This window comes from Muscardinus avellanarius (assembly GCF_963383645.1).
Source record: "Muscardinus avellanarius genome assembly, chromosome: 3".
NCBI classification, from domain to species: domain Eukaryota; kingdom Metazoa; phylum Chordata; class Mammalia; order Rodentia; family Gliridae; genus Muscardinus; species Muscardinus avellanarius.
The window spans coordinates 67,780,987-67,795,765 of record NC_137788.1 but is presented as its reverse complement, the minus strand read 5'-3'; the positions used below and the strand labels follow the sequence as shown (position 1 = coordinate 67,795,765).

The following is a 14,779-nucleotide window of genomic DNA, read 5'->3' as shown; positions in this document are numbered from 1 at the left end:
ACTGGATATCTTCCTCATTTCCATGTAAAATATTCAGTAACATTCCCTCTCTACCTCACACTATACACAAAAGTTAATGAGGATGGAATAAATGTCCAAACTATCAAAGTAAAACTAAAAAGAAACTAAAAGCCAGAACATTTTCATGAGATTATAGGGAACATTTTCTTAGAAGCCAAATATGAAAGCCAAAAGGAAAATGCTGATATATTTAACAAAGCCAAAAACTCAATTTCTATATTACAAATATATCTTAAACATAATGGAAGGAGATATAAATGGAAAAAGCTATAAGATGGATAGCAAAAAATTCCTATCCAGAATGTCCAGATCAATTAAAAAACTCAAACTAAGAAAAAAGGGCAGGGAGCTAGGTTATATTTTGGCAATTCTCAAAAGAGGAAATACAAATGGTTAACAATTACATTTTTAATATTTGAGTTCATTAATTCACTAGTAATTAGAATACAAATGAAAATAGCAATGCAGACACATTTTCAATCTATTAGGCAGTCAAATAAAAAAAGAACTGAGATTAAGTATTGGTGAGATGTGGGGAGATAGGAAAAAAGTAATCAAAATTTTATAAGACTGCTTTTCAAAAACAAAATCTAACTATAGACTTAAAATACATATGCATCTATGTATGTTGTAAATATATTTTCTAGGGTAGAGATTATTTTTTTCCTAGCCTAAAAAAATCATTTCCAGAAATATTCCTTGGAGATCTCTTTGTTGGTTCCAGCCAAGACTTTAAAGGAACCTGAATGTCTGCTAATAAAATGTGATATACGTACAGAATGAAACATTATGAAACAGGTATAAGAATGAGCTAGGTCTTTATGTGCGGGCACAGACAGAGTTCATAAACAGAATGCGCAGTGAAGAAAGCAAGTTATGAAATGACATAAATAGTATTGAGGAAATAGCCGGGGCTGGTCACTGTGACTAAGAGGAAGGCGTACAGTGTGTTGAACATGGAGATTGATGTATGACACTTGAAAATCAGCTGGGACCCGGTAATTGCATATGTCGCTAATTACTGTCACTTTGTGGCTTTAAAAATATAACTTGGGTGTAGGCGCCTGTCCTTCATTGTCAATTACAGCACCATAGAGTTCTTACTGGTTTCAACTTTACTGTTTGGTTACTGAATCCTCATTATGGAAATCTAACTTTCTTCCCATTTCCATCCCATGAAATATGAAACTCCACATCCTTTAGAAAACACTGCTTAGGTTTTCATTGTGAACTCTAGGCTCTAATAAAATCTTGGCTATGCAGCCTTGTTTGGTTGGTGGAGAGAAGATGGTAGACTTTCTATTCTTGGCCACCTTGGTTCCTTTTCTTTACTATGTTATCACTTTTCAATACTCAGGGCAAAGGTGCAAAAAACGTACTTTTCATATAGAAAGCAACTACTATACAAACCCAAGGAATGCAGCCAAGACCTACTAGGGTAATATGGAGAGCCCTTTCCTCTTCTTGAAATGCCAGGACTGGGGGAACTCAGCTCTTGGGATGAGAAGAGTTGGAAGGAAAGGTGTGACAATGCACAGTCCTGAGCTCATGGTAGAAACTGCTAGGTGTCTACTAAGATCTGTTTCTTCCCTAATAACAGCTCTGTAGGCAGACTCATGATTAATGGCTTGACTACATTTTCTAACCTCTGTCCTTCTTGGGATGTAGCCATGTGACTGAAGTGCTTATCAACAGAGAATAAGAAGTGATGTGTGCAGCCTCGGGGTTTGGGACTTAAGAAGCTGACCATCCATCCTTTGAATTCTCTTCCTTCTTGCTGCCAGTTGAAATTGGGCCATGGCAGAGACAAAGAGCTTTCACCATAGATAGGTTCGTGACATCCCAGGGCACTGGTTCTCAAAGTGTGCTCTTTGACACCCCTGGGCATGGAAGGCCACAGGTCAAAACTATGTTCATAGTAGTACTAAGACAGTGCATGCCTTTTTTATTCTCATTCTCTCACAAAGGTACAGTGGAGTTTTCTAGTGGCTACATGAAGTGCAGAATCACAGTCATTCAAGTGCAAAAGCAGATGGGAGAACCCAGCTCTCTGCTACTTGCTAGAAATTACAGAGATCTGCAAAGATGCACAGTCATGTCTCTCTGATCACTATTTTTTAACTTTTGTAAAATAGGGTTATTTTTCATAAGAATGTGTTATGTTAACTTAAATATACTTATTATTTTAAATGACAATAAATAGATTTATTTATTTATTTATTTATTATTTTTTTTTTTGCAGCTCTGAGGATGGAACCCAGGGGCATTTGACCTCTGAGTTTAGACCCCTGCCCTATTTTTTATTCTTTATTTTGGAACAGGGTCTCACTAAGGTTTGGAGGCCCTCACTAAGTAGCTGAGGTTGTTCGCAAACCACGATCCTCCTGTCTCAGCCTTCCAAATGCTGGGATTACAAGCATGCGCCACCACGCCCGGCTAGATATTTGAAAATTTCTCTTGTGGTATAAATGAAGCTTTTTGAGGTCCTTAATGACTCCTAAATGTGCAGAGAGGTCTTGTGACCCAAAATTTGAAACTGTTGTCCTAGATTAGAGGAACAATGACTTGGAAACAACTTGCCTGCCTTATTGACTGTGAAGACTGAAACTGTCCACTCTTAATCACAGCAAGGCTGTTCTTATACACAAAAGAACATGTTTCTGTGCTATGTCATTGTGCCAGTATGTTTTTTTTTCATTATAGACCTTGTATTACGCCAAATGATGCAGACAACCATCCTAAGTGGATGCTTCTAGACCAAAACACTAAAATATATGACATTGGTTTGCTTAGGCAAAAAGGGCACAGATATTTTAAGACAGGAAGGCTGTTATATTTAGTACAACTATTACTGTTATAACTTGGAAGGCAGGTAAACTTCCAGTGAAGCCAATAGCTAAAGAAGAAATGTTTGGGAAGAGCTAGAATGTAACAATATGTTGACTGTTTTTGCTGCATTAGCAACATGTTACATGATATAGGTAAACTGAAGAAAGAATACAATTTGTAAGAGGATACAAAAAGGACAGAGTTTGTTGCAAATGAGGACCTCACAAGATCGGAATACACCAGCTGTTTTCACAACTCCAGATTGTGATGAGGCAGTCACAACTCAAAGGGTTCGGTTAACCATCACCACCACCACCAATAAAAACAAAGGAGTAGTGAAGTAACACTGAGGCTAATAATGCTGCTTTCTACTCGGGCATGCTGTGGTGTGTGTGTGTGTGTGTGTGTGTGTGTGTGTGTGTGTGTGCATGTGTGTGCGTACACATGCACATGCAAGTGCAGTGGTGCTGAGGACTGAAACCAAAGGCATTCTACCTTCAAGCTACACCCTCAGCCCTATTTTGTTTTTTCTTTTCTTTGGAAACAAGATCTCACTAAATTGCTGAGGCTGGCTTGGAACCTGTGATCCTCCTGTAGCCTCCCAAGCACTGGGATCACAGGTGTGAGCCACCATGCCCAGCCAGGCCCCTTGTTTTAAAGGATCTTGAGGTCACTCTCATTAAAACAAGAAAACACAGAAATAATGCAGCTCAGTAACTATATCTGGAAAGGACTTGTAGGTTCCAGCAAGTTGCAAGCACTTACTGAAATCAGAATGAGCAGAGCCTACCAAATTTTTGAGAAAATAGTTTTTCCAAAGTAAATATAAGCCCAACGTATAAAGGCTTGTATTTTTTCCTCCCAAGCATAAAGTAGGTCCCTTAAGACCATAGTATTCAATGAACCACTTTGATGTGGGCATGCAGGGTATTGGACAGGGAAGGACCCAGGCCTCAGAAAACACAGAATTGATTAAAAGCAGCAAACCCATGAGATGTCGACGGGTGGACCATGGAACGGAAAACTGCCAGGCCTCCGGCCTCTGCACCCCAGCCCTAAAGGATGCTAATCGATACATTTCTGTGGTGACAGTATCCTTTTCTGGATAGGAATCATTATTGACCTATTCTGGTCCTGCTTCTCTCCAGTTTATAAGTGGCAGGGAGAGAAGAGGAGTTGAAGTTTTGTTTAAAAGTGGCTGAGTATGAGTAGTCAAGTCTGGACCTAGTGGAGAAAACATATACCAGGTAGAGACTGCCCGTTCTGGAACTATATTGTGGAACTCTGGGGTGCTTTCCTTGCTGAGTGAATACTCTGTGTGGGAAGGAGGGAGCATGCAGGCACTTTATGGCCAGAGGGGCAGACTGGTAGAAGCTGCTAGTTTGTTCTTCATACTTTCTACAGTCATGAGGCTGTAGCCAGGCACCTGGCTGCCCAGATGGACCACATTCCCCAGTCTCCTTCACAGTGTCACATTGACAGCATCTCTCAGTCATCAGTGCACAGAAGTGATGAAATCCCTTCCAGATGTGACACTTCAGGCATTCATGTTCTCCTCCCCTTACATGCCAGCTGGACCCTTTCTCTGTTCAGCCTTACACATGCCTACAACAGCATCCTAGGAGACAGTGGAATAACACCCGGGAAGGAACAGTGGTACCTCAGTGACTTGGAAGAAAAAGGAACAGCCAATCTGAACTGTTCACATCAAGGCTGCTCCCTCAGGGAAAAGAAGCACTTTGTCCTATGAGATACTTAAGTTTTTGGTCTTTTTATTACAATGGCTGCACTACTACCTATGCATAAGGCTGACACCAGAAATCCAACTCTTCTTACACCCTGGACCTTTGAGAAAGTCTTAGAGAAAAGTGTGTGTGTGTGTGTGTGTGTGTGTGTGTGTGTGTGTGTGTGTGCCTGTATTTTCATTTTTAAAAAGCTGAATTAAAGAAAAACCTTGAGGAGCTATGATATAATAAAAATATTTCCTTGCTGGGTATGGTGGCACACATGTGTAATCCCAGTTCGGGAGAATGGTAGGGCTGAGGCCAACTGGCCTCAGCAATTTAGGGAGACCTTGTTTCAAAATAAAAATTAAAAAGGTCTGGGGTAGAGCTCAGAGGTAGAATTCTACAGGATTCAGTCCCCCAGTACAGATAGATGTAACACACACACACACACACACACACACACACACACACACACACGTGGTTTCTGGAACAGAGCTCCTAAAACTGTTGGGATTTTTTTTTTTTTTTGAGTGATAGGAGTGCCTTTTGTTATTCATAACAAGTCCCTTCTGACTACCTAGGTCTATTCTAATTAGACACTAAGGCAGAATGCTCTAGATAGACTCAGAAAGAGGCTGGCCTGAAAGACTGAACGGGGTTAGAGAGTTGAACTTTCAGCCTCCACCCCACATCCAGTGAAGGGAAGGTGGCTGGGGATGAGGTGTGAACACCCTTTCCAGGGGCTCCGCTAGCCATGGAGTTGGTGAAGTGCTGTCACCTGAGCCCTGCTGTGACCTGTACTTCCCCTCCACTTCACTGTCCCTGCCTTGTATCATTTTGAATAAACCAGTAAATGTAAGTCATGTTTACTCCTGCCTTCTACGAGTCATTCTAGTGACTATCCAAGCAGTGTGGGCTTTGGTAGACCCCTCAAACTTACAGTCAGTCAGAAGTGCAGAGATTGCTGCAACTTGCAACTGGTGTCTGAGCTGGGCCAGACTGGTGGCACTGCGCCCGACCCAGTGGGGTCTATCTAACTCTGGATGGTTTATGTCTAAGCTGAATTTGGTTCCTGGACATCCAGTTGATGTCAAATAACTGGAAAATTAGTGCAGAAAACTCTCACATTCTTGTTTGCAGGAGTGATGGCAGGAAAGAAAAAAGACATCACAGGAGCTTCGGCCTGCAGAGAGCAAGGAGTAACTGGGGCTGACCCTAGCCCTCTCCATAAACACTCCAGCTTTGTCTCTGTATCAACAAACTCTTACAGGATCATCAACAGCAGCACTGGTTTCCATCACCACCACACTGCCACAGGAGCCACGAAACTCCAGGAGGCTGCGACGCCAACCTAAGGAGATGCTAAATGTGGGGGTTTTCACTCTCAGAACCATGGTTGAGAACAATAAATGTGAGTGGCTGTACATCCTACACAGAGAGCAGACCATTCTTGGAACTTGCTGACAGGTGTTCTCAAAGCAGTACTGTGACCCTAGCACATCAGCCCCATCCAGGCTATAACCGGATGGAGATCAATCAGGTAACCAGAGGGAGTTGCCAAGCATTTCTTGCCTTCTCCCTACATGGTATGAACCCCTTCCTCCACCTTCTTCTTTTCCTTCCTCCTACCCATACTGCACTGCAAGTCAACAGAAAGAAGAATACAAGATTCTGAAACAGCACTTTATGTTTCTAAACCTGAACCAGGCCCAGGCTGAGAACGGCAGCAGCACGTTGGACTGAATGAGAAACTCAGTTTGGGTTTAGGTTAGATGTGACATTGTAATAGCTAAAAACGAGGTTATCTGTTTATGATTTCTAAGTGATCAGACAAACCCAGGGACCTGCCTAACTTATTATACAGGCAAAAAGAGAGATACCCAACATGGCATGTTACACAATAATCCAGAGAGCCTGCAGTCGTAGAGCACCTGCTTAGCATGCCATGGCCCTGAGTTTAATCCTACCACTGCAAATAAATCATTCAAACAAACAAAAAAAAGCAACAGAGAAAGAATTAAGTGGGTTCATCTGCTTGTCCCCACCAAGTGTAGCTCCCTCCCTCCCTAGGGTGGACCAAGCATGGGTGACAATGCCTGGCTGCCTGGCTCGCATGCTCAGACAAGAATCCCATGGAATGGCTGCTCGGGTACCACTTCCACAGAACACAGTGTGACAACAGCAGCAGCAGCAGCAGCAATAAAAGGGTATATTTTGTCTGGTTTTTCTCTCTTGAAGGCCACAGAAGGCCAATTAGATCAATCCCTTGAACTGGTAATTAAAAAATTTAAATGAAAAAATCAGTCATGCAAGTTTTTAAAGATTAAACAGTAAAATATTTTAATTTATTTATTATCATTTAAGACAGATGTGTTAGATATTGAACAGGCAAAATCTACTCAAATCTGAGTAAATTTTTGGCAACTGAGCCCTATCTTAATAGAGGTTCAGGATTTTTACAACCCAATAAAGAAGGCTTCCTGATTTGGCAAGAATAAAAGTACAGGGTGATGTTTCACATCCTTGGACATTACCAAGCAAGGCTCATCTTTAGTAATTAAATATAAAAAAGTAACCTTAGAAAAAGTATTTTGAAAGGAAGTTTAGAGAGATTTGCATTTTTAATAAAAATAATAAATTCTTTTTAAAATTTTATTTATATATGGAACATACTGAAAATGGTATACATTTAGACTGTGCTTGGTGCCCTATCCTTCCCACCTCCCAACAAAGAGTGTCCAGGTTAACCATGCTATATTCATACTTTTACACATACTCGCATGTAGCTCCTCCATTAATCAACGTTAGCCTTCTTTCTCTCCTATCCTTCCATTCTAGCTTTGCTGAGATTTCCCCTCCATTATCTGGAGTCCCTCTGGTATACAAATAATAAATTCTATTATTAGTTTTTATCTTTCCTTTTGGCAGAGAAGATTGTCTTCAATTTTTAAGCATTTGCCAAGGAAATAACCTTCTGCCAACTCATACTGATGGATTTGCCTGTTTCAGACCAGAACTCATTAAAAAAAAAAAAAAAAACCCAGCAAGTTTTCCAAGAAATCTTTTTTTTTTTAAATTTCAAAATTTTAAGCAAAAAGTAGGTCATTTAAAATACAGAGCTATTCTTACTTGGTCCTCAAAAGATATAGCCTGGGCAACATCTCTGGGGAATCCGTCAATAACAATGCCCTCTTCATCAGGTATTTGCATCAATTTTTGTTTTATCTCTGTAATTGTTGTTTCCTTTTATAGAGGGGAAAAAAACACAGTTAGAATGCTCATAACTGGTATAAATTTTTTGCTGAATAGAAGAAAATTATATAACAGTACCTGCGGGGCCAATTCTCCATTTGTAATTATCTTGGCAATAAGACTCCATTTCCTATTGCTGCTGGTACTGTGGATCTTCTTTCTCAATAGTTCTCCCACAGAAATGTACTGGAATCCATAACGTTCTGCGATTTTCAAGCTTTGAGTACCCTTTCCGCTTCCAGGACCACCTATTGTTTAAAATAAGCAAAGCTGTGGCCTTTGGAAACATTAAGGAACTCCTTTTGATACAACTACTACTCTCATCTAGGCTGAGGACTCTGAAGCTGCGGCATCAGGGTGAGTAGCTATTACATTTGTAGCACTTTCAGTGCTACTTGATTACAAGCAAGTACAGCTTAAGCAAGGAGAGGATACAACTGTCTTGACTACCTGTCAGAGGAAAAAGATGTTTTTCCTCTACCTGTTTTAATAAGTAACTAAGATGGGGGGGGTGTGATGCAGTGGTAAAGCGCATGCTTAGCATGTACAAGGCCTCAGTGTGCACACACACACACACACACAAAAGAAACCTTGACTATTTTTCTATGTAAAATTGAATACTTTCCCCCTTTGTAATAAAAAAAAATCTGTGGGATACAAACAATAATAATCAAAACTATAAAAGTGTGTTTCATGCCAACATGTGTAATGTGGTGAAATGTAACAATTATTTTTAAACCAAGACACACCAATATTAACACAACTTATTTAACTCTTTTGTTAAAATCTGTTTGCCCATGCATATATTATTCTTATCTCCTTTGAATCCAAAATTGTATGCAATGAATACACAAATAAATATATGGAATAGGTCCTTAGGATAGGAAAATGTCATGGAACTAAGAACTTTGTTTGTGCTATAACTTACTATGAAATAATCAATATTTTGCAATATAATGCTAATCAAAAATAATTGCAGTTTCCCTTTAAACATAAATAATAAAAGAATCACAAAATGAAAATATATTCTTTAGGTTTTATTTTCAAATTATATCAGATTACTTTTTTTTTTTTTTTTTTCTGCAGTAGTGGGGATGGAACTCAGGGACATTCTACCTCTGAGCTACACCCCAGCCCTATTTTTATTCTTTATTTTGAAACAGAGTCTCACTGAGTTGCAAAGTACCTCACTAAGTAGCTGAGGTTGTCTGTGAACCATGATCCTCCTGTCTCAGCCTCCCAAATGCTGGGATTACAAGCATAAGCCACCACGCCTGGCTTTAGATTACTTTTTTAGCTAACTAGTTTCTAAACAACCTAAGCAACTATCTAGAGGCAGGATAACTTAAAAAATAAAATATACAGTAATCACCCCAATATATAGATATTTGATGTTAATTATGAAAATGAAATATTTTCAAAGACTTATACCTAAATTATTGAATATAAGTAAAACATTTTAAAATTCAATACCTAATGAATATGAAATGCTATAGTAATACTCATTAAAACATGATTACAATTTATTCAATAGTATTAAAAATCAACAGAAAAGTTGAGTGCTCCCTAGTAATATAAAAATATTTGCATGTTGTAGCATTTTGCATCCAATTATTTGATAAGTATTTTTCATTAAATAATATAAATAAAAGTTTTTTAAAATAAAATTTCAGAGTGGGCAGATTTGATTAACAAAATTCTAAGATTAACTAACATAATTAGAACCATATCTATACTCCAACTCCAAATAATACACTAAATAATATCTAGCTTTCAGTTTTTATTGATTTATTAAACTTAGTATAGAAATTTGTTTACATTTTTACTATTCTTATTCTAAGAGACTCTATGTCCTATACTACTAGGCTTAACATTATAAAGTTACTTCTGCTTTTGTTATATTAAATTATTTAATTTGCAATTTAAAAGTAAATTTTGGTTACAAATAGCCGCTTTGGGCCTATTAATATGGGCTAGTCAAGGATTGGCTTAAAGAAAAGTAGAATGTGACGGACTCCATTGACAAATCCAAGGGACGTAAGTTGGTGAAGAATCAGTTATTATTCAGGATAGTTATTTCTGCACTTGACCTCACAAACTATCAAACTCAAGGTTATAAATGGCATTGCATTAAAACAGTTCAAACACACTGAGGAATATATGATTCCTTCACAAAAAATTTTGTCAAATAATGATGGCAATACAGTTAACAACAAAAAATAAAATTGGCACAATCAACAGAAAATAGTATTAATTTATAGGGGTCAGTTTTAATGGCTAGAGTTTCTTAACATTCATTTTACTTCCATCTCTCTAAGGCCAGAATGAACTTAAGTTTTTTCTATTTATCTCTAATATTTAAATATTAAGGTCCATCTAACTCAGATATTATGATTATATTATCATAAGAAAAATTCAAAGCTATACCAAGAAGATCAGCCGAAAAAAATTCTTGTTTACTTAGATGTAATACCATATGGGCCTCTGTACCTCCCCCATATTTCTTTTTAGAGTGAAGCTAATAAAAATTTGCAAGCTTCAGAGGCAGTTATAATTCCTCAAAAAGTCATAAAACTGGTCAAATTTTAGAAACATTAAGATTCACCTTTTTGCCTCCTGCTTTGTCTCAATCCTTTAAAATTATTTATTTCAATTGGTTCACATCATTCTTTTAATGCATAAAACGTAACGCATGTAAGTCTATAACCAGAATCAAGTCCTACGGAAGCACATTGATTTCACTGAATAAAAAGGAACTGTCAAGTGGGTGAGATTTGAGGATTTATGCCTTCTTCAAAAATTTTAGTTACTTGAAATAATTTAGTCTGAAAATAAAAATTATAAAATTTTCAATGCATAAAAATCATATATGTGCTGTTTTACATTAGAGCAGCTTGGTATTAATCCATTTTCCTGGAAATCAAGTTTTTCTTTGTTCATCTTGTTAATAAGCACTAACACTTTACTCAGAGCAATAAAAAAGGCAAAACTGGAAGAATCTATCTACTTATGGACCATAAAGTGGAAAAAAAATTCTCATTCTTCACTAATAGCTGTCTTTCAGTTATTTATTTGTCTTCTAAGTAAGAATCACACATTTTTAGGCACAAAAATATTACATTTCAAAATAGATTTATGAGCCAGGCGTGGTGGCGCACGCTTGTAATCCCAGTATTCGGGAGGCTGAGACCAGAAGATCGCTGTTGGTGGACAGCCTCAGCTACTTCGTGAGGCCATCTGCAACTCAGTGAGACCTGGTTTCACAATAAAAGAATAAAAAAATAGGGCAGGGGTGGGTGTAGCCTGGAGGTCGAATGCCGCTGGGTTCCACCCCCCCAGACCCACACACACAAAAAATAGATTTATGGTATAATAGTGGCTGTCAGGAGCCATAAGAATATTTTGACTTTTTTTTTTGGTACTAGGGACATTATGCTTCTAAGCTACAGTCCCATCCCCACTTTATTTTTTATTTGGAAATGAGGTCTCACTAAGTTGCTGAGGCTGACCTCAAATTGTGATCCTCCAGTCTCAGCCTTCCAAGTACTGAGATTACAGGTGTGTGCTACCACATCTGGCTTATTTTGGCTTTTGAAAGCTGACTTCAGCCAAGTTTGATCATCTTGGGGATAAAACCCAGAGCCTCATACATACTAGGCAAGCACGCTCTACCACTGAGCTACTCCCCTAGCCCTTCAAATCTTTACCAGTTATTCCTCTATAGAGGAATAACACCTAGAATGTATAAAGAACTAAAAAACATACACACACACGAATTAAAAATGAGCAACTGAACTGAATAAAAGCTTCTCAAAAGAAGAAATACAAATGGCCAACAAATATATGAAAAAATGTTCAACATCCTTAGCAATCAGGGAAATGCTAATCAAAACTACACTGAGATTTCATCTAACCCCAATTTGAATCTCAGTCATCAAGAGTACAAACAATATATGCTGGTGAGGATGTGGGGGAGGGAGAAGAAATGCTTATAGTGTTGGTAGGATTGCAAATTAGTACAACCACTTTGGAAATCAGTATAAGTTTTCTTCAGAAGTCTGCAAAGGGCCAGGCGTGGTGGTGCACGCTTGTAATCTCCGCACTTGGGAGGCAGAGACAGGAGGATCGCGCAGGTTCGAAGCCAGCCTAGCTGGCTTAAGAGATCCTGTTTCCAAATAAATAAAAAAGTATAAAAATAGGTCTGGGAGTGTAGCCCTGAGGTAGAAGGGTTTCCAGGAACCCCAGTACCACCACCAAAAAAAAAAAAAAAAAAAAAGAAGTCTGTGAGGGGAACCGCCATATGACCCTGGTACACCACTCCTTGGTTTCTTCCCAAAAGAATTAAGGTAAAAATACTTTTAGTGATACATGTAAATCCAGGTCTATAGCAGCATAATTTATTATAGCCAAATTATGAAACCAACTTAGGTGTTTTATCAACAAATGAATGGATTAAGAAAATGTGATATATATACATATAAATACACATATATGTATGTGATACATATATATATATATATATATATAGTGTATATATACACATAATGGAGTTTTAATCAGCCATAAAGAGAAAAAATCATGTCATGATACTAAATTATATTAAATGAAATCGGCCAGTCTCAGAAAGTCAAGGATCATATGTTTTCTCTCATACATGGAAGCTAGAGCAAAAACACAAAAAGAAAAGGGATTTCATGATAATAAAATGTGAGAACAGAAGAACTGCGAAAAGGAATTGGGGGAGGGGGAAAGGGAGAGGGAAAATGACTCTTGTTTTTTGTGGTATTGGGGTTCCTGAAAACCTTTCTAACTCCAGGCTACATTCCCAGACCTATTTTATACTTTATTTAAAAAAAAAATTTGTAAACAGGGTCTCTTAAGCCAGCACTGCTGGCTTCGAACTTGCATGATCCTCCTGTCTCTGCCTCCCAAGCACAGGGATTACAAGCGTGCACCACCACACCCGGCTGGAAAATGACGTTTGAAGAAGGAAACAGACCAAATAATATTGTGTTCATATCTGAAAGTATCACTACCAACTTTACTAGTATGTGCCGAGAAGAAGGAGATGGGGAGCGGGATAAGGTTAGAAGGGAATCATACCAAGAGGTGTCTGCATATATGAATGTATCACTTTGAATCTCACAACAAGGTATGACTAAACTGCACCAATAAAAGTCTTAAAAAACCAACAGTACTGATGCAGGTAACTATTTGTAAAAAAAAAAATTAAATTACAGGTAGATTCTTTTCTCTCACTATACTATGATATGTTACAGGTAAATTAAAGATTTAAATGTAGCATTTGAAATTTAGAAGGAAGATCTGAGTGGAAATACCTTAACCTATGAATAAAAAGAACTTTTGAGTATAAGGATAATGGGGGGAAAAACCACAACAAAATATTCCCCAACATTGACTATAAAGATGATGATTTTTTTTTTTTCAGTACTGGGGATGGAATGCAGATACCCCCAGCCCTATTTTTTATTCTTTATTTTGAAACAGGAACTCGCTGAGTTGCAAAGGGCCTCACTAAGTAGCTGAGGCTGTCTGTGAACCCTGATCCTCCTGTCTCAGTCTCCCAAATGCTGGGATTACAAGCGTGCACCACCACGACTGGCTATAAAGATGATTTTTAAACAATTCTATATACATAATAAAATGTCTAGAACAGAAAAAATCCAGAAAATATTTTATTTTGAAAAAACAAAGCTGATTTCTAAACTCTCCTCCTGCAATGTTATTTTTAATAATTTTGGGCTAAATATGTTAATAATTTTATTTTCATTTCACTTTGAAATGTGCAAATGTCACTCCTTTAGTCTTATTACCTAAGTTCTTATTATAGTTCAGGGTGTTTATTTGCATCTTTTTTCTAGTTATCATCTCTTTTTTAATTAATTTATTTTTTATTGTGGTACTGCAGATTAAACCCAGGGGCTTTATACCCTGTCTCAGCTTTCCACGCACTGGGATTACAGGCATGGGCCACTGTGTTCAGCCTAGTTACCATCTTCACTGCCTTCTCCAGAGCACTACTTCTCAGCATAGGGACTGTGTACATTTAGTCCTCTGTTAGTGGGTACTATTTAGAATCGCTTTGAACATTTTGCATTAGATAGCTGCTTTTGGTCATCTTTGGAAGCTCTAACTAGAGTCATACAGTGACTATATATATTGCATATTCAAAGGTCTTTGTGGTTTTCATAGGTTTTGACAAAGTTATAATTTTCAAGAGTGATAAAAATGTATTTTGCAAAATTACTTAAAACACTTTCAGTATTTATGCCTTGTGAAATAGCATCAGGCTGACATTTTTCATATTCAACAAAAGATTCGTAGTGGCAGTTTTAAAAATGAATAGCTATCTTTGTTATTTTGGTTAATACTCAGATGTCATATGCTACATAAAACACTCTTCTCTTATATTTGCTTGCCTAATAACATGGAAACTTAGATTTTATTGTAGGTACCAATTTCCCATATGAGATTCATTTACACGAAGCCTTACCTATATATTATTTTTTATATTTCTCTCTAAAGTTAATAGTGAGTAAGAATTCAACTTGTTGCTTTAAAGTGGAAACAAGCCGGGCGTGGTGGCGCACGCTTGTAATCCCCGCGCTTGGGAGGCGGAGACAGGAGGATTGCGCTGGTTCGAAGCCAGCCTCGCTGGCTTAAGAGACTCTGTTTCCACATAAAAATGTTAAAAAATAGGTCTGGGAGTGTAGCCCGTGGGAATGTATCCCGGAGGTAGAAGGGCTTCCAGGAACCCCAGTACCACCAAAAAAAATAAATAAATAAATAAATAAAAATAAATAAAGTGGGACTTCCGGGAAGATGGCGACCGAGAAAAGCAGGGCTTAAGAGTCCCGCTAACAACCACTCTCCATTACCACAAAAAGAGCGCCTTTCATAGCCAGAAAACACCATCACCAGAAAAACAA

At 37.9% G+C, this 14,779-nt stretch overlaps 1 protein-coding gene across 6 annotated transcripts in view; it reads right to left on the bottom strand.

Annotated features, from left to right (window-relative positions):
- AK5 (adenylate kinase 5) overlaps window positions 1-14,779 on the bottom strand; it is a gene marked incomplete at both ends in the record, with an annotated part of 316,611 nt that overhangs the window by 285,721 nt on the left and 16,111 nt on the right. For all 6 annotated transcript variants that reach the window (XM_080692434.1, XM_080692433.1, XM_080692437.1 and 3 more), the window contains 2 exons: window positions 7,707-7,820; window positions 7,908-8,077. In XM_080692434.1, the coding sequence (XP_080548560.1) occupies window positions 7,707-7,820; window positions 7,908-8,077 (284 nt within the window). The remainder of the gene's footprint in view (window positions 1-7,706; window positions 7,821-7,907; window positions 8,078-14,779) is intronic.